This window comes from Telopea speciosissima, chromosome 2 (assembly GCF_018873765.1).
Source record: "Telopea speciosissima isolate NSW1024214 ecotype Mountain lineage chromosome 2, Tspe_v1, whole genome shotgun sequence".
Taxonomy (NCBI): Eukaryota; Viridiplantae; Streptophyta; class Magnoliopsida; order Proteales; family Proteaceae; genus Telopea; species Telopea speciosissima.
In genome coordinates this window covers 69,038,953-69,059,154 of record NC_057917.1, presented here as the reverse complement: position 1 = coordinate 69,059,154, position 20,202 = coordinate 69,038,953, and the positions used below count along the sequence as shown (strand labels likewise).

The 20,202-nt window shown below is 39.0% G+C and overlaps 2 protein-coding genes across 5 annotated transcripts in view; one reads left to right on the top strand and one right to left on the bottom strand.

Annotated features, from left to right (window-relative positions):
* The window catches only part of LOC122652271 (probable bifunctional methylthioribulose-1-phosphate dehydratase/enolase-phosphatase E1 1), a 38,388-nt gene extending 23,046 nt beyond the window's left edge, over nucleotides 1-15,342 (bottom strand). For all 3 annotated transcript variants that reach the window (XM_043845967.1, XM_043845968.1, XM_043845966.1), the window contains exons 1-5: nucleotides 15,119-15,342; nucleotides 14,872-15,008; nucleotides 13,584-13,679; nucleotides 9,081-9,200; nucleotides 3,738-3,827 (exon numbers count right to left, since the gene is read on the bottom strand). In XM_043845967.1, the coding sequence (XP_043701902.1) occupies nucleotides 3,738-3,827; nucleotides 9,081-9,200; nucleotides 13,584-13,679; nucleotides 14,872-15,008; nucleotides 15,119-15,338 (663 nt within the window). In that variant the 5' untranslated portion in view covers nucleotides 15,339-15,342. The remainder of the gene's footprint in view (nucleotides 1-3,737; nucleotides 3,828-9,080; nucleotides 9,201-13,583; nucleotides 13,680-14,871; nucleotides 15,009-15,118) is intronic.
* Nucleotides 15,343-18,619: 3,277 nt separating this feature from the next.
* The window catches only part of LOC122652274, a 29,112-nt gene continuing 27,529 nt past the window's right edge, over nucleotides 18,620-20,202 (top strand). For both annotated transcript variants that reach the window (XM_043845973.1, XM_043845972.1), the window contains exon 1: nucleotides 18,620-18,929. In XM_043845973.1, coding sequence (XP_043701908.1) covers nucleotides 18,705-18,929 — 225 coding nt within the window. In that variant the 5' untranslated portion in view covers nucleotides 18,620-18,704. The remainder of the gene's footprint in view (nucleotides 18,930-20,202) is intronic.

Genomic DNA, 20,202 nt, shown 5'->3' with positions numbered 1-20,202 from the left:
GCCCAGGATGGAAGGGGCCTTCACCACATAAATTATACAATGTATATTTGCCTCAGGAGGTATAGGAGCTGAAAGATTATATTGATGGTTTGAAGCCAATGTGGGAGACATATGGGATTACTCTTATGGCTGATGGTTGGACTGGACCTACTAAACTTTCCATCATAAATTTCATGGTGAGTTGCAATGGGAAGACTGTATTCTTGAAGTCTATCGATGCATCAAAGCATGTAAAGGATGCATCATACTTGTATAAGGAGTTAAAGCAAATGGTAGAGGAGGTAGGACTAAAGAACGTTATCCAAGTTGTGACGGATAACGGTTCCAACTTTAAAAAAACTGGAGAGAAGTTGATGAATAAGAAGAGTAAGAGGATCCGGCTCTTTTGGACTCCATGTGCAACCCATTCTATTGATTTAATGCTGAAGGACATGGGGAAAAAGACTTTGGTGGCGAGTGTGGTAAATAGGGCAAGACAAGTAACAAATTTTTTGTATAACCATGGTTATGCTTTAGCCTTGTTGAGGGACAAATGCAATGGAGATTTAGTAAGGCCTGGTGTCACTCGATTTGCCACCAATTACATTGCATTGAAGAGCTTTCAGACGAAGGTGATAGGTCTGAGGTCTATGTTTGCAAGTGAACAATGGTTTGGTTAGCAAGGTTCTAAGTCAGAAGAAAGGAAGGCAGCACAACAGACCATTGCAAGTGATGGATTTTGGAAGGACTTGTAGAAAGTGGTTGCCATATTAGAGCCAGTGGTGGCAGTACTGAGGATGGTTAATATAGAGAATAAGCCTACCTTGGCCCACATTTATGCTGCCATTCAAAAAATGAAGGAAATGGTTAGAGCTGCTATACCTCGAAGTGCAAAGTCCTACATTAACATCATTGATGAGCGGTGGGAGTAGCACTTGAGTCATCCATTGCATAAAGCTGGTGAGTTCATCATACTTTACACTTTAAATGTTAAAACTTTTTTACATTTACATATTTAACCCAAAGGCATTAAGTCACTAACAAATTATATTTGTGGTTTCTACTTTACCAGCATACTATTTGAATCCAAAGTATCAGTACTCCCATGATCTTGGGCTAGACACAGATTTGTGAGAGGCAGTTCAAGCTGTTACAGAGAAGTTGGAGCCCAATCCAAAGATACAAGCTCTCTGCAATGATGAGGTGAGAGTATGGGACTTTGGTACTCCATTTGTTAGTTTATGAATGTAATTACTAAATAGCACATACTAATACCTCTAACAATGTTTGAAATTTAAAATGAAAATAGATCAAATACTTCAGAGAGGCCTTAGTAAGTTTCGGTCGACATGTTGCAGTGGAGGGTAGACAAAAGTCAAACCCTGGTAGGTGGCATGATATTACATTTATGAATTATAATTTTATCCCTTTAGAATGTACATATTCTTAATATTTTATATTTGTAATGCAGCCAATGGTGGGTGCTTTATGGTACAAGTTCACCCAACCTGAGGAAGGTAGCAGTGAGAGTGCTCTCACAAACTTGTTCATCCTCCAGATGTGAGCGCAACTGGAGTACATTCTCATTGATACATTCAAAGAGGCGGAACAGGTTGGGTAGCGAACGACTGGAGCAGCTTGTGTATGTGCACTTCAATATGAGATTAAGGATGAGGCACATACATGAAGGAATTGAAGCCAATGATAAAGAACCCATTGAACTATCTAACATTTTCCAAGAGGACTCTGATGAGGATGAGGATCCCCTATCCTAGTGGGTGAGGGATCGTGGTGCACCCGATATGGATCAGCCTAGGGGTAGGTACGACCCCACCATTGCGTCTGTAACCGGTACTGATGTTGATGAATATATGTCGTCGCAAGAGGGGCGTGCACATTCAGACTCACCGAGACCTTTTAAGCCTGCTATAGGAAGTTCTGCTGATGATGACGATGGTGGTGATGATGACAGTGGTGATGGTGGTGGTGATAGTGGTGGTGGTGGCATGCAGAGTGGTGGTTATTATGATGATTGTCATGAGGGGATGCGCGAGCAATACCAGGGTGAAGTGGGAACGCAGGAGGACCCTGTGCGTTTCACAGGTGAGTCTCAGTTTACGCATGCCACTAAAGATCAAGACCATGGTGGCCACTCTAAAACATACAACAGAAAGAAGGGTCGCAAACACTCACATGCTCAGGATGATGACAGTAGTATGAACACCATGCTTGCAAGTTTCGGAAGCATGAGTATAGATACTACTAGTGAGCATCAATCATGGCATTCATCTTAGCATCATCATGGCTATAACTATGGCCAGGAGAGCACCGGTTCTGAATATAGTGGCTATGGTCAGTATGGGCAGCCAACAGTTGAGTTTGACAGTCAAAGCTCTGGGTCAGGTTTTGGGTACATATTCCCAGTCCCAAACCAGCCATGCATGCCTCAAACTCAATATGACAGTAGCAGTGGATCTTACATCTCATACCAACAGCCTCTCATGTACCCTAAGATAGGGAGGTTGTTGATGACAACACTTATATGGAGGTTGTGTCACACTATGCGCAACACTTCAGCAATTCTATGACATGAGAATTCTTTGTGGATCAATATGGGGATGAATTTATTACTCGATCACATTTTATGTAACAAATTCAGAGAACATTGATGTAATGTACTTTTTATTTGAATGTTTTGATTGATATGTACTAATTTGGATGTTTTGATTGCTAATTTGCTATGTATTACTAAATTATGTGTAGAGTAGGTTGTTTTAGAACGACTCGTCGCCTACCAACCTATGGTCCAAAGTGAAACTCATATTTGGACTTGTTTTTTGGGAAATCTGGGCATGTCATTGTGTTTAAATGGCCTGAAATAGGCTGAATACCAAGTTTCAGACCCAAAATATGTGTAAAACCCACCGAGTTGGGGGTCCGAGTCAAAAAAAAAATAAAAAAATGCAGCAACTAGGCGAGATCTCGACTCGTCTCGGTTTCTGGCTGGGCCGAGATGCCACCGAGACCCGAGTTTTAGAACCTTGGTTTTAACATTCTTTTTTTAGTTCTGTCAGAATTTCAAATTCCCCAGTGTTTTATCCCAAAGAAATTTTCACTGAATCAGTTTTTTCTTATTTTAGGAGGGGGGGGGGGGGGAGAGACTTTTCCCAGATTCCCATTACTTTTTGTGGAAAATTACCAACAATCAAATTTTTTTAACCTCGGTCTTTAGAATAGTGGATATCATCTTCAAAAACCAAAGGAAAAAAGATGATCATTGAGAACCAAGAAAATAAAAGCCTGAACTTATAAAATAACAAAAACAATGCATCAGTGGAGCAGTCTTGAGAGCATGTTCTGCTCCTATTTGAGAAGGAAACCCTGTTAAGGCTGAAATTTGATGAGTATATGCTTTGTGAGAGGGATATGATAATTATATTATTTAAGGGAAGTTCAGCTACTTTCATATCTTGGATGCGACCAGATGCTCAGGTCTTTTGGAGTGTCACTCATGTCATAAGGAATATTAGACATTTCGTTTCCTAAATGAACTGTTCATTCACTAAGTTAGTCTCATAAAACTTCCAAATACTGAAAAATTTTTTAATGCCAAGTCATTTATTCACCAGAAAACATTCAGTGAAGCTTTTAACTTGATCCATTCAAAAATCTTAAAGCAACATGACAAACTTATTTTCTCCATAATGATACAAACCTCTGAATAAAAAATTTTAAAAAAAAACATAAATAATATAAACCTGAGTTTTAGCTCTGATCCATGAGTCTCCCCATACATAAATACCGTGGTTACGAACAAGAACAGCGGTAGTTTTTGGGTAAGCTTGAATCTGCATAATTTAAGTACAATAAGCTTTTGTGCAATCAATGAAGCATTGGATTCACCACCTAGCATATAAAAACATCGTCCACTTTGACAGTGAGGCACATCAATATTTAAATTCCCAAGACAGGCTCAGTCACAGGAGATGGAGCAATTGTTTTCTAGACAACACCCTTGAGCTAAAGCATAGAGTAGGAAACAGAAACTAGTTGGCTGACACATTAAGCAAGCAGTCCTAAGTTACGAGGACAATGATGCCACAATTCATTTTATTAAGAGAGAGAGAAGAAAATGGCAAAGGTAATTAAAGATCCCCCTGTGTGTGTGCATGTGTCTATGAGGGACCATATAGTCTGATTCTGCTAATAATTGAGGAGCAACCCACCAATACTCCGTACAGAAATTATCTATGCTGCTACCCTAACACAATTACATCTAACAGAACTCTTGATTAAACAAGTTTTGCAGTTGCATATTTTATTTTCAGGAGAAAGGCTAGAGCTATGACAGATTTAACTTACTGAGTGTTGATCCAGCAACTAAGTCCAAGGGACCCCACAGTGTAAAACCAAGGGACCCAGTGTGTGAGTGGATGGATTGATAGTCATATTCTATGATGTCATAGTCGTAACACTTCTCATCTTATCAGAGAGAATCTGATGCAGATTTCCAGCAGAAAGAAGAGGAAGAAAAGATTTTTCCTGCAGTTTGGTTTGGTTCACCTGGTTCAGACAAACCTTGCGGTTCAAGATTGATTCAAGTTAGACTCGATTTTTAAGTCCCCAATGGGTTATATGGGTCATGGGCTAAGTATTTTTAAGTTTTCTATTGTAAAGGCCCAATTCTATTAGCCCAATTATGAGGAATTTGAGTCCTTTACGAGAATACGAGATTAGGTTTTCTATTGTGAAGGCCCAAATCTTATTTTGTCTATTTCTTTTTCTTCAGTCAACTAAGGTCTGTTTTCTGCACTTCTTTCCTGCGAAATTTAGTATTGTTTTGTTCTTCTTTCAGTTGCATATTCTGATCTCAAGATTGCTAACTTTTCTGTCCAGTTTTCAGAACCAGAATAAGTCCATCAAGTTCAGAAACTACTTACTATTCTGTTTCTTAAATTTCAGTTTTCTGAACCTTCTCTATCTATGGTAGCTAGTTACTATTTATTGTTTGTTATGTTACTGCTGGATATTATCTTCTTCAGTACTAATTAGGTTTTCTGTTTAGAGTTTCTATTTCCCATCTGCTACTAATTTCTGTTCCAGCACTACTTTCTAACTGTGGTTGAGGCTTCTATTTTCTGTTTCATCAGTTTCCAAATCTGGTTTCTATTTCTGAAAGTTTATAATCTCTACTTTCTAAATCTGGTAGTTACTCTTTTTGGTAGTTTCTAATTTAACAGTTACTAATTTGGTTCTTAGCAATTTTGGAAGTTACTAGTTTTGGAAGCGTAGGATTAGATTAGCTTCCTGGAACATTGGATCCTTAACGGGTAAGAGTCTGGAGTTGGTAGATGATGTGAGGAGACGAAGGATAAATATTGCTTGTATCCAAGAGACAAGATGGAAGGGTGACAAGCTAAGGTGTTGGATGACTTCATACTTTGGTATTCGGGAGTTCATAGTAATAAAAGCGGAGTGGGCATAATTGTGGACAAAGATCTAAAGAATGATGTAATAGAGGTCAAAAGACTGGGAGACAGGATCATAGCCATCAAATTGGTTTTAGAGAAAGAGGTTGTCAATATTGTTTGCGTTTATGCACCCTAAGTAGGATTGGATGAAAGTAGTAAGCGACAGTTTTGGGAACACATGGATGATTTAATGCAGGGTTTTGGCCAGGATGAACCGATTATTATTGGAGGTGACTTGAATGGACATGTTGGGAGCGATGGTAGAGGATATGAAGGTGTCCATAGTGGTTACGGGGTTGGGGAGAGGAACGAGGAGGGGACCTCAATCCTAGACTTTGCGGTAGCTTATGATCTTTCCAATGTGAACACTTTCTTTGAAAAAAGAGAAGAGAACTTAGTTACCTATAGAAGTGCAAATCATACCAGTCAAATAGACTTTTTCTTAACAAGAAAGGTAGATAGAATGGTGTGTAAGGACTGTAAGGTTGTCCCTGGGGAGAGCCTAACCACCCAACATAGACTAGTGGTCCTGGATATGTGCCTCAATGCCCAGAAGCGTAGGAGGGAACCTATGTACCCTAAGATAAGTCGGTGGAGATTAAAAGGAGAGTCTCAAAGGACATTTATTGATAATGTGGTCACAAAAAGGAAAGTAGGGCTTTGAGGGACACCAATGCAATGTGGAACGAGATGATGACTTGTATTAAGAGGGTTGCCAAAGATGTGCTAGGGGAAGCGAAGGGTAGTCATCAGGCCCCTAGGGAGACTTGGTGGTGGAACAAGGAGGTCTAAGAGGCTATTAAAACCAAGAAAGATTGTTTTAAGACATCGCAAAGGACTAAAGATACAGAGGATAAAAAGAGGTATAATGATGCCAGAAACGAAGCTAGGAAGATTGTGGGGATGGCTAGGGCGAAGAAATATGAGGACCTCTGTACCAACCTAAACACAAAAGAAGGGGAAAAATCTATATATAAGATAGCTAAGATGAGAGAAAGGAAGAGTAGAAATTTCGATCAGGTGAGGATGGGAGAGTAAAAGTAAGGGACGAGGACATTGTGAAGAGATGGGATGAGTATATTTGTGACCTACTAAATGGAAATAGGTCAAGTAGAAATGACCCGAACAATTACACTATTCAACAAGACATCATACGACATAGGTATGTACGAAAGGTTAGTGTGGCAGAAGTTAAAGAAGCCTTAAGAAAGATGGAAGCAGGCAAGACACCAGGCCCTGATGAGATTCCAATAGAAGTGTTGAAAACCCTAGGAGGTTATGGGGTTTATTGGTTAACTAATATCTTTAACAAGATTATGAACACAAGGAAGATGTCAGATGAATGGAGAAGAAGTATGGTAGTCCCGATCTACAAAAATAAAAGTGATAACCAAAGCTGAAATAACTATAGAAGCATAAAGCTAATGAGTCATACTATGAAACTTTGGGAGAAGATTATTGAAGCCTGTTTGAGAAGAGAGACTCATATCTAAGTGAACCAATTTGGCTTTATGCCAGGTAGATTCACGACAGAAGCTATCTACATGCTGAGGAGGCTCATGGAAAGATATAGAGAAAGCGAAAAGGATCTCCATATGGTCTTTATTGACCTAGAAAAAGCCTATGACCGGGTCCCTAGAGATTTAATCCGGCATTTCTAGTGAAAAGAGGGGTGGCGAGTAGAGATGTGAATGCTATTAAAGATATGTATGAGGGCGTGGTGGCTAGTGTGAGATCTGTGGGAGGGCAGGGCAAGGTAAGGAATTCCCAATCACGATTGGGTTACATCAAGGTTCAGCCTTAAGCCCTTACCTATTTGCGCTTATCATGGACAACCTAACCAAGAGCATTCAAGACGAGGTCCCATGGTGTATACTCTTTGCCGATGATAATGTTTTGGTGGATAAGACAAAAGTAGGGATTAACGCTAAATTAGAGCTATGGAGATCTACCTTGGAAACAAGAGGCTTTGAGATTAATAGAACGAAGACGGAGTATATGATGTGTAATTTTAGTCATACTATGATTGATACTAACATGGTGCGAATAGAAGAAAGAGAGATACCACAAAGTGACTATTTTAGATATCTGGGGTCAATCATAAATAAAGAAGGTAACATAGAGGATGATGTTTCACAAAGAACTAAAGTGGGAAGGATGAAGTAGAGAGGTGCGTCCGGAGTGCTGTGTGACTGACATATTCTTTTAAAGCTTAAAGGAAAGTTCTATAGGATTGTTGTACGACCGGCTATGATGTATGGGGCAGAATGTTGGGCAATTAAGAAATGTCATATTGAGAAGCTATGTATAGCAAAGATGAGGATGTTAAGATGGATGAGCGGAAAAACTAGGAAGGATAAATTAAGGAACGAACGTTTTAGAGCTGACTTAGGAGTTGCCCCTATCAATAACAATCTCCGAGAGAGTCGTTTGAGATGGTATGGTCATGTTCAACGGAGGCCTAGGGACGCCCCCAGTAAGGAGGAGCGATATGATCTCGATTGAAGGAGCTAAAAGAGCTAGGGGCAGGCCTAAAATGACCAGTGGAGAAGTTGTGAGGAAGGGCATGCATTGTCTAGGTCTTGTACCAAGTGTGACCTCGGATAGAGCCTATTGGAGGGCAATGATCCATGCACCAAACCCCATTTGGCTGGTATTCTCCTGACCTGCTGGGTTGTGCCTCTTCCCTCTTAATTTAATCTTTCATTTGTCATTTTCCATTTTTCTTTTGTCATCTATTTTTCCATCCCTCTTTTCCCATCTTTCCCTACTTTGTTTTGTTTGGATCCATGTAGCCGACCCCATTAAGTTGGGATAAGGCTGAGTGTGTTGTTGTATTTTGGGGCTCACTTACCTTTGAATCTGACCGTCAAATACCTTTCAAAATTTTTTGTTTTGTTCTCCATTCCCAATAGACCATTCGACCAGACTCTCATGACCATCTTAACCGTCTTATATTCTATTATTGAATTTCTTTAAATTCTGATTTGGTTCCTAATCCCTGTGATTCTCGATTTACATGAGGTTTTCTAACCCTAATCCCTTAGGTGATTAGAATGGCCCATTAGAACCCCAAGGTCATGGGAAAAGCAGCAAGGTGGACAAGCGGTAGGCCAAGGTGGGTATCCTAAGGAGGATTTGTTGGTTGCTCATATAATTATTAGGGCGGTAATTTAGCCAGAAACAGGCAGGTACTATCAGACCATTACATCATAGCAAAGTAAAACAAGGATTCCCTCTCCCCCCCCCCCCCGGGGCTCTGTGTGTGTGTGTGGCCCAATTTGATACTGCCAATAATTGAGGAGCAACCTGCCAGTATTTCAAGCAGAAATAACTCTGTCATTACGACACAATCAAATCTCACAGAAATATTGATTAAACAAAGTCGAGAGAGGAATATCTATACTTCCATCTTCAAATTATAAGAGCTAACTAGAGCGTTCACATTTGATAAGAAGCAGTTAATTCTCTCAAAAGAGTGTTCAAGCAAGAAAAGGTCCCATGTTCTTATTCCAAACAATCACTTATCAAAGTTGTAATTATTTTATTGAAAAAGGAAATCATGTGTAGGACACAGGTCAACAAGAAACAGTAGATAGGAAAACTATGAACAATTGAAGAAAAAATTACCGCTTCACTAAGAGATTCGGTGAGCTCTCCCTCATGGGCAGTGTTCTCTATTATTGGGACCACAAGCTCATCATAATAACCATGCCCGTCAATTCCTTTAATCATCTCCATATGAGTAATCTAATAATCAACAGGAAACTCATAGTAAGCAAAAGATGAGGATGCATCCAAAAGGGTTGATGGGAGAGGAGAAGTGAACAAGGGCGAGGACATACAGCTCGTGAACTTACAATAATCATGCAAGGAGGAAAGATCAAACAAAATAACCACAATGTGAAAGAAGTACTTTGAAAGTAAAATAAGCAGTATCTTGATCAAAGCAGTTCACGTATTTTGTAACCTAATTATTACATCCTGCAGACACTACACAGATTCCAAAGACGCCAGCTGCCCAAGGGAGGAGAAATGAATTGATAAATATGAATCAGTAATATTACCATAATAAAGTAACTAATTTTTAAAGAAACAACGGAATTAAACGAGATGCAGTATTTGAGAAATTAAAACCAGATCCATCCAACTTCAATCTTTTGTTGGATGCTTTAACTAAGTAAATTAAACAGAAATCTAAATGCAACCACTGTTGGTGGCATTTGACACATGGAATACATGGATGGATGTGCGTGGGTACATGCTATAGGAACCCCACACCCATCTCACTAGTCAAATTTCAGCTTGAAACAAGCATTGGAAGTGGTTAAAAAATTAGTTTAAAATTACAAGAATGCCCATTTCACCCTAGTGGAACTAATGGCACTTTTGTAATGTTCCGTCACTTTAAACTCACTTATGAGGCACATCTCCAGCTTGTTTGATGCTGAAACTTGACCCTTGAGGTTGGTGTGCAGACCTCCATAACATGGACCACTCATGTCTACAACATGACAAAGTGGCGCAGTCTAAATTGTGGCTGGTGGCTGGTGGAATGTAGAGACAGCCCAAAATTAAAAGCAGGAAAGTTCTATCTATGTTTCTTACATATGATCTCTTCTCTGTTTTCTCCATCAACTCATCACTTCCAAAATATGGAGCTTCAAATTTATAAGAAATAGGAGGAGTGATTTCTATAGGTTATTGCATGATTATTGGAGTCATTCTTATCTGATGCTTCCCAGTAATCCCCTGCTGCCAAACTTCTATTCTTGTTTTACAGGCCACTAAAAGTAAGTCAAGCCTCTCCCTAGACAATAGATGCTAGAAGCTTCTCAATAATACTAAGCGAGACAACATAACAAACCATCTGTACCAAACACTATCAAAAACCTTTATTCTTGAAACCTAAATGTGAGCATAAATTAGGAATTAAGTTTGGTACGAAGTAGTCAACATAAAAGTCTCTGGGAATCATAAACTCTTACTTTCAGAATGGTCGGACACTATATAGGGGAGACATTAAAGTTGTGAGTTATAATTTATAAATCCATCGATTGCACTCTTATCAGAACTCCCACATGTGCCCTCTACGAGTTGGGTGCTATTACACGAGCACATTACCAAAGAAGGGTATTGAGTTCAACTAATTCCTTCTAAAGATGTCATAAATATATTAAAATGAATGCACAAATGTTGTCCCAATAGCCGCTAGGAATGGCACAAACATTATAGGACTCAGCACTTTAGAGAACTGACAAAATACATGTGAAAGAACCATCAACCCAGTTTGGAAGCGGCTAACATGGGAAATGAAGCAAAAACTCACAAAACCGAACTTTTTTTTCATAAACTAACCAAAATAGAACTGTCCTTTAATGCATTCCATATGGTAAATATAAGAAGCCTGGGACATCCACTCTTCTTCTACAAAAGCTAATAGGAGGCAAGTCATAAATCTTGTATTCATGATCCAAAACAAAAATTTTGTTCCTTTAACTTGGCCAATACAGCAGACTGGACATGAGAAGCTAACTCCATCGGTCTTTATTGGTTATTTTACAAACATTTAACCTTCTTTTTCATCTTTGAGTATGCGGATAACACGTAATCAAAAATTGTATGATAACAAAAACTTATAAATTATGGGGGAGAGGGAAGATTGAAAGATGGTTTTTTTCTTAATGATTTAAATATTAAAGTCATTAAACTTGCAGCATTGGCCTTAAACCAAGTTCCTTGGGAATTCCTTCTGAAGCAGTCTGAACCTGAGTTTACTAGCTCATAGAATACTTAATCTGATTTATGAGGTAAATCGCCATAAAATATTCTATCTTGAACTAAGGTTAAGTATTTCCCTCCCAAGCAGTCCAAGCTCATCAAAAGACTAGTATTAGAATCCAAGCTTAATTGAGTAGACATTAATGCTCTAGCACCTTGCAGGAGTGGGAGGTTTTGACTGCCTTGAAGAAGCATGCCACATAGCATCAAGTTAGGTTATTAAATTTAAGGGAGAGGGTTCCCTGAAAGGCAGCATGGCCCTGCGCCAGTGCGGGGGCCAATGGGAGGGGGACAGAAGCATCAATAGGGGTCGGATTTCTGCCTTTCATGGGGGGGCAGGGTGGTCATTTTGCACACCTCTGTGTCTGGGCACAGGGGCCACACTGCCTTTCTAGTTCTTTTTCCCCTAAATTTAATTTAGGGTAATTTACACATACCACCCCTGAGGTTTGATGAAAGGATAATTTTACCCCCCAGTTTTGAAAAATTCTGCGTACACCCTGAGGTTTGCAATCGGTAACAAATAAGCCAATTCCGTCAGTTCATGACTAACAGTGTTAAAATTAAGAGGTGAATTGACAAAATTACCCTTGCAAGAAAAGAAAAGAAAAGAAAAAAACCTGCAACTCATCTTCCCCAAACGTATCCTGAAAATCTTCACTCTTTGTTGGATATTATTGATTTCTGAAGAGGAAGAAAGAAGTTCGCCAATGTTATTGTTTCATCTTCTTCTTCTCCTCTGTTTCCTCTTCCATCTTCTTCTTCCCCATTAGCCTCTTCTTTCTTCCCAACAAACCCTAGCCCCAATACCTAACCACTCTCTTACATCTCGCATCTTTATTACCCTAATCTGGACTCTCTCAATAACCCTAATTCAACTAAATCTCCTCCTACTGCCACCGGATACCCAACTGTAGACGATCTGGATTGCAGCTTTTCCTACAATTAAACGTGCCAAGCCTGGAACTTCACTCCGGCGATATGAAATGTTCTCTGAATCCCATCACCGGCGGGTTTCTTTTCTTCTCCGGAGAAAAACTCTAAGGATTTATTTTGGGTTGTTGGACTTGGCTGACCGTTGATTCACTACCTCCTCGAATCAAGTTGTAGGAGAAGAATCGAAATTTTCGATTGAAGAATTGCAGAACCTCTGGTTCTTGATTTGTTGCGCTAAACTCAGTCTCTGATCTCTGATTTGTTTCGTCGAAAGGGCCAAACAATCAATTACATTTTCTCTAACATATGATCTTATAATCTGGAGTTGGGTGGATCATGGATTAATCGATCTAAATTTGAGATTCAGAACCCTTGAGCATCTCTATGGGTTTAAGCACATCTCAGATGAATTTTCTCGAGATCAAATGATCAATTGCATCCTCAATGATGTGTTATGATGTCTGATCTCATGATTTTTGAACCGCGAATTAGATATTTAGCAGATTTTTCTGAGTTTCGGATTTCGTTGTTCAATCTCTATGCGTGATGGTCCGGATATATGAGCGAATGTTCGTCACGAAGGTTCAATTGAAATTTACATCAGAGATGAACTAGGGTTCTTGTTGTGCCTTGCAGATTTTCACTTGCAACTCATCTTCCCCAATCGATTTGGGGAAGATGAGTTGCAGGTTTTTTTTTTTTTTTTTTTTTTTTTCTTGCAAGGGTAATTTTGTCAGTTCACCTTTTATTTTTAACAGTGTTAGTCATGAACTGACGGAATGGGCTTATTTGTTACCATTTGCAAACCTCAGGGGGGTACGCATAATTTTTCAAAACTGGGGGGTAAAAGTATCCTTCCGGCAAACCTCAGGGGTCGTATGTGTAAATTACCCTTTAATTTATAGCTGTTTTTAAGCGAAGAAAATCTTCTGCCACCCATGTTCCAAAAAAATTGTTCCAGTTACGGCGAAAACTTTCCTTCAAAAGAAGCATGCTGTTTTCAAAATGACAGTAATGTAACACAAAGCCAAGAGATTTTTTATTGCAAAATCATCATTTGCTTCCTCAAATGAATATCATGCCTGCAGATTGCTATAAATATTGAGTAAGTGATTTAAGCTTGGATCTCTACATTGAGAATCCCTAAGTATTAAATGAAAGTCATGCACCCGTCCTTCAGGCTGCAATTATTAGGAACTTCGATGTCATATCATTTGCTTCTGCTCTCAAACAGGAAGAGAAGACCTTCAAGATTTATCATCTTAAGTATGCAAGTAGTAAACAAAGATATATTCTATTGTAAAGAAACCAGAAGAAAATAAAATGCTGATACACAAGCATAGCAGTATGAACATACGTCATGAAGGACAAGATGGAAACAATCTACTTCCTAATAGTCAAAGAACAAAAATTTACTCGAAACTCCTTTGAGAATGGTTGGATCATTGTCACAAGACAAGACTCCATTCCATGACTGTGAATGACAGCTCCAGCATTCCGCATCTCATACGCCTGGGAAGGGAGGAAAATGATTGGTTACAACTGCTACTTGTGGGGATATCCAAAAGAAATTTAAATATCAGCCTATCATAGTTGTGGTCAATAAATTTCATCCCAGGCAAAATGCAGAGACTTCACAGAGAGGAAAGTGAATGGTTAACAAATTAGAACTGGAACATCTGATATGAGATAAAATTTTATTTTTTACCTATGCCAGATGATAAATCAAAGTTGAGGGAGCCAACTACGTTCATTTTCCAGATCAAAGGAAGAATAACACATGACATAACATCTACAGAATTTCATGCCAGAGTTTAGATACTTAGCTATATAATGGCATAATGCAGCTCTATGTCTACAATGATTACCCAAAAAACAGAGAATTCTGCACTAAAAGACAAATAAAATTTTAGTCTATGGTGTTGTCATCAAATCTCATCTACAGACCACACATCTTCAGGATCATGCAAACTATATTTTCAACAATTCAGGCATTAGATAGCATTTACTTCAATCATCAAAGAACAAAGAGAATTCTGACTTGCAACCAAACATTTTCTAATCACCTCAGATGGGGGGAAAAAAACTAAACATCCAGAATGTGTCTGATTATTTTGCTTCTTCATTGTTTTCCTTTTTTTTAAATACCAAATAGATTTTATTTTCTGAGTTAACAGTTTCCCCAATTCACTACAAAAACTTAATTGGAAGGAAGAAAAAGAACGTAAGTCACTAGTATGCGGCAACAACAACAATAACAACAGATGGTCGCAGTGACCGGGACATATACCATTTGACATATCACATAGTAGGATAAGAATCCAAGAAATAGTTGTGTCTATTGGTAACTCTAACCATTATGCCGGAAACCCCAGCTGAAGATCATGAGATTTTCATGGAGAGTATGTTGTTTCTGACCAATTATGAGGATAATCGCCTCCGATAACTTGCATAAAAGCCACAGATATCGTTTAAATTCATAATGGAGTATATTAGAGATCACCATCCCATTACCAGTCTGAAATAACAGACGACAGCACATGTGCTCGAATGGAAATAGTAGCAAAAAGCACAGTGGTAAGCCACTGAAATCCACATTATCAGTCAAAATCGTAAGAAGAATTCGCATGTCACAGGAGTTTCAACACAATCGAAACGGATTAAAAAAGGGAAAAATGAAAAAGAAAAAGGCAATTGTAGATACCTTCATGAAGAGGGAAGCACAGTCGGTACACTTGGGAGGCTTATGGGGATAAGGGTTAGGAGAAGGAGCGGAGATAATAGACCCAGCTGAAGAAAGCACATACATGTCTTCAGGAGACATCCTCTCCTTTTGAACACCTACAAATGCATTGAAAGTTGAGTTTGCAAACAGTAAATAAGCGAGAAGAACGGAACAGAACTGGGAAATAAGAGATGATGAAAAAGTAAAAGCGAGCGAAGTGAGATACCAGAAGGGGACATGACGATGAGCTGTTGGGACTTGGGAATGGATTCATCATGGACCTTGATAGTGATGCTGCCACCGGTGCCGGACACCCATCCCTGTGTGTAGAAGTGACGGCAAAGTTCCGCCACCAGCTCCCTCGTCTCCCTCACAGGTTTATTATTCAGGTATGACTGACAAACACCGTTAGCTACATCTACCGCGGCTGCGGCTCCTGTCGCCATTTTTCTGGTGTCTTGGTTCGCTGCAGCGAAGAAAAGGCGAGAGAGAGAGATTATTCGGGATGCGCGTGCACAGGATACATGAGATTAGTAATTAATAATGACAAGTTATTATTAACTTTCTTTAATCCGTCATTGATTATTGTTGACTCGCCACCTGTCTCTCGTTCTCGCCATCTATTTAATACAAAAGCGAATCATATGCTGCTTGGAAGCATTTTTTCTCTCACATAAGAGTCACATAAAAATCCTCCCTGGTGATCAATGATCACTGATGGTGGAGTGAGGATCTTTTGTTTTTTTAGAGTGATGCATTACATTCTCACCTCAAAGTCTTGAAATAATGGTCACGTTTGGGGTTTATGTGAGGCTAAAATTTTATATATAATTGAACGGAAGCAGTTTTCTGTACGGGAGTGTGGCCTACGTCAGCACTCCAGGCCAGCACTCCCATGTGTCTATCTCTCTCCTCCTTAAAGAAAGGGGGCAAAGGTGTTTTTCACATAGAGAGGAGAGAGATAGACTCATGGGAGTGCTAGCGTAGGCCACACTCCCGAACATATAACTTTTTCCCATAATTGAAAAAGGGAAGTTTTCATACACAGCTGTGTAAGTCGTGCATGTGAGAGGGTGAGAGTTTTGAGGCATTAAATATGGGGGTGGTTTATGACTTTTCCTACTTTTTGTGAGAGGAGACATGACCGTACATGCTTGATCGTGTATTAAATCTTTGGTCTAATTGAAATTTTAAAGTTTTTTGTTAACCTTTAATTTTATTTTAATTTAGATTTGATAAACAACAAACTAAGATATTAAAAAAAAATCAATCTAGAAACTATAATTTTATGCATAGACATACACAATAAATTATGCCTACAAATAAATACGTGAGAGAATAAATTAAAAATCAATTGAAAATTTGACATGTGATAAATCCACATCATTTTCTAAACATCCAAAGTGATAATTTTCATATCACTTTCCAAATGGCAAAAAAAAAAATACAAGAACATTGATCTTTTTTTTTTTTTTTTTGGTTAAGAATATTGAATTACTTCCATGTGAGGGTATGCTGGCAATTGTTGGATCATTCCCATTCTACTATTTCTTATCAAAGACCCAAGGAAAGAGTTGTAGAGAGACATAGAAGACGGGAAACAAAGGGAGAAGGGGAGCGAGGGTAGAAAAGGTTGTTGTTGTTGTTGGTGTTGGTCACCACTAAAAAAAGAAAGATTGATTATTTGGGATTCTTCTTTTCTTCAGATGAAACGAATAGAGACAGAATTAAACGATTCACGAAAAGCTTTTCTATATATTCCTCAATGTCTACACTCTCGTAGTTGAAGAGAGAGAGGGAAAGTCAGGGACAAAATTGTTCAAGAAGAACGGTCAATGTATGTACCTAGGGTATTGTTTTTTGGCATTTTTTTAATATCGATGTTTGTTTGAAGACATTGTTGAATGGATACTTTAGTAAACCGAAAACCACTTTATATGTAATCTTGTAATTCCCCTCTTTTTTGTTTTCTGTCGTTTGGGAGTTGAAGATGAGGTTGATCTGATGAAAGAGGGTAACGACAGAGAAAGTCATGATTTCACAGTGGTGAACAATATCTTCGGATGCTCGACTTCCAATGAAGTGATCAAAGGAAGAGAAAGTCTCACACACAGACACTCACTTGTGTATTTCATTTCGCCTACTAATTTATATACATATAAAGTATGAATGGTGATTTACCAAAAAAATAAAGTTAGAAAGGTGGGTAGGCAACGAATGGGTTATTATCCTCTCCAATTTCCTATAGCTCAACAGTGTGGCAGTGTTACTGTGGATGTCTAACACATGACAGTTTGAACATTCAACGGTCTGAACTCAACATAGTCAATGAGTCTGAATGTTCGAGCTGCCACATGTCAGGCATCCACACTAGCACTGCTGCACTTTCGAGCTATAGGGAATTGGATGGGATAATTTCCCCCCATCCTACACACACTCACATGTTTGATAAGGCTTGCTAATTTATATACATATGAAGTCATAAAAGGTGGCCGATCTAGGGCTTGCTGTGGTGATTCACTACTCCCTTGGGAGAATTGCGTTAGGAGCTTGATTAGTGGTTCAAGTTTCCTTAGCGGCACCAAATCCATATTTATTTGCTTTCCAATAAGTGGAGCCCGATGGGTACCATATTTGATCCCTTGTGAGTGTTATCCTTGCCTCCTTTGTGGGCCTTGATGGCCAATTGGCCTTTGAATTGCACTAAAAAAACAAAAAAAGGTGGGTAGGCAGCATATTCTCCTGTCTTGTCATCTATTTGCTTTAGAATTTGTTATTTTTGGGGAAGGCTTTTCTATCAAGGAGCGTGGCCGACATTAATCCTGAGGCCATTGGGCAAGCCCTCAAAAGCATCAAAATGGGCAGGATTTCCGACCTTCACGAGGGGTGGAGCAGTCATTTCACCCCATCTTATGTCTGTGTGCAGCTATGTAGGAACCATGCTTCCAAATAGTATCATTTTTCCCGTTATTTTTATAGGATAAAGTTTTCCTACACCAGAAAAGTACACCGATCAAGCGTCATAAATGTTCTGTCCCGTTATAATACAAAGTCGACAATATCTCCCACTACTATCCTATGTCTTATGGACACCATCCGATGGGATAGTATTCCTTGAGTTTTCAATTCATTCAATTTGTGTGTCGGTGCCTTCTACTGCCGTGTGCGTCCCAGACACAACAAGGCGGTGAAAAGACCGCCTTACCTCAACTCGGAAATAGAGGATCCGGATCCTTTGATTTATACAACTATATTATCCATTATTACCAATAACTCAAGGGACAATTACTATCACTCCCCCTGCACTTACCTTATATTTACTTATATTCTCTTATGAAAGTTTTGTTTCTAATAGTCCCCTACCTTCCAAGTGATTCCAACAAGAATTTTTATCCTCTACTGTTACAGCATGGTGCTGTAACGCATCGCACAATAGCTGCAGAGGCCATGTGCACCATGTGGGGCCTGCTATGCCACATGGCCTCTGCAGTGCCCACGATGCATTACAGCACTGTGCTGGAACAGAAGTGGATAACGATTCTTTCCAACAAACATTGCTTGGCTAATGAAGAGAGTTTGGCTCAAACCTGAAAGAGTCTAGCTTAGTTAGCCGGGGTAAAACTGGCCCAAACAAAACTGAAAGAGGTCCGCGTAACTTAGAACTCGTGTGAGCGAGGGCGCGGAAGTAAAACTCCCATAGGACCTCCACTCTCCGACTGCAAGCAAAACGATGCAAACATCATTCCCGGCTTATCCATCATATCCAGGCGGCAGTTTCAACTTTCAACTCAGTTCGTTTTTGTGAATTCGCAATGTCGAAGGGCTCCGACCGTTTCATGAGATCTGTAAAGCAATTCGCCGATGTTCGTTATAAGATATTTACGGCTCGTTACGGGCAGCAGTTGATTGACATCTTCGAGTTCCCAATCAAGCTCGTCTTATCCCCTTTCACGCTTGCCTACGATGTTGCTGGTTCTGCTCCTCGTGGATTCGGCGTTCCCGAGTTCATTTCCAATCTCTCCTTCTCTGCTATCTTTGTGAGTTCCTCCAAGCTGATTGTATTTACACAGATAAGCACTTGGCTAATGGCTCATTGTCTTTGTTAGTAGGGATAAGGCTCACGGTCGTACTGAATTCGAAGTATCAGAAGGCTAGTTTAGGTGTTTTTTTTTTTTATTAAAATAAATAATTTGACTGATAGTGCTGTTAAAGGTTTATTAGCCATGACGATTTTATTTCTACTAATTGCTGGTTGGAATTTTGTTAAAGGTTCATTGATGGCCTTTATCTTAGTGAATCAGTGTGTATGCATTTGTTTGTCAGAGTGGTTTTAGTTTTTGGTTGGTTTATATTCACTAATCATTTGATTAAATGAGTTACAGCTTGAATATCAATCTACTGCTACCAGAGGTATGCTGGTCACTTGGTTTTGCTGCTTCTGGAAGTGGCATGGAACACTTTCTCTTAGCTCACTGATGCTTATCATTTGATTTTTTTTGGGGAAAAATAATGAATAATTTGGTTAAATGGGTCAGTATCTACTGTCTGTTTGGAGAAGATTTTTATTTATTAATTTGATTTTTTTTTTTTTTTGTTTAGAATAAGGTTCGAACACACCGAGAGCTTGTACTTAACAAGTGAATGAACTAACCTGCTAAGTTAAGCTTAGCTAAAGCACTAACGTGTGTGAAAAGCCATGCACAAAGGGACTTAACCATGCGTTGGATCCCACTTCAAAATGTGACCCCAGCTACGCTTAGCTGTATGCTCATGTGATGCTTGTAGTGTTGGCAATTGCAGCTGTGCATGGAATTAGCATTTTCCAGCTGAAGATTCACTTGGATTTTTGTGCAAATTCTGCTGTTGAACTATATCTTTTGTCAGGTTTATTTGTCATGCTTATTTGTCTATCAGAGTTTGAATTCCAAAAGAAAATAATTGTTTCAAGGTAGTGTAGTATTTTCAATAACCTTCAATAAATAATCACATCATGTGTGCATGGTATGGATTGCACGTTTCTTCTTTTTCATACAAGACAGTATTTGTCTGATATTGTCAATTTGATGTCTTAATTTGTGTTTTGGAGCAGTTTATGATATCCTTATTCTCTATCTGTGGTGTTCTCATTTTGATCAGTGATAAACAACTATTAAAATTCTAGTTTGTCCTCACATCTATTGTATATATTCTTGATTGCTTTCCTTGTTTTTCCAGTTTTTGTTCTGATGATTACACAGATAAAAATTATCTAAAGTTTGCTCGCACCATTGATATTACCATGGATCTTAGCAAATAAATACTCACTTCCCT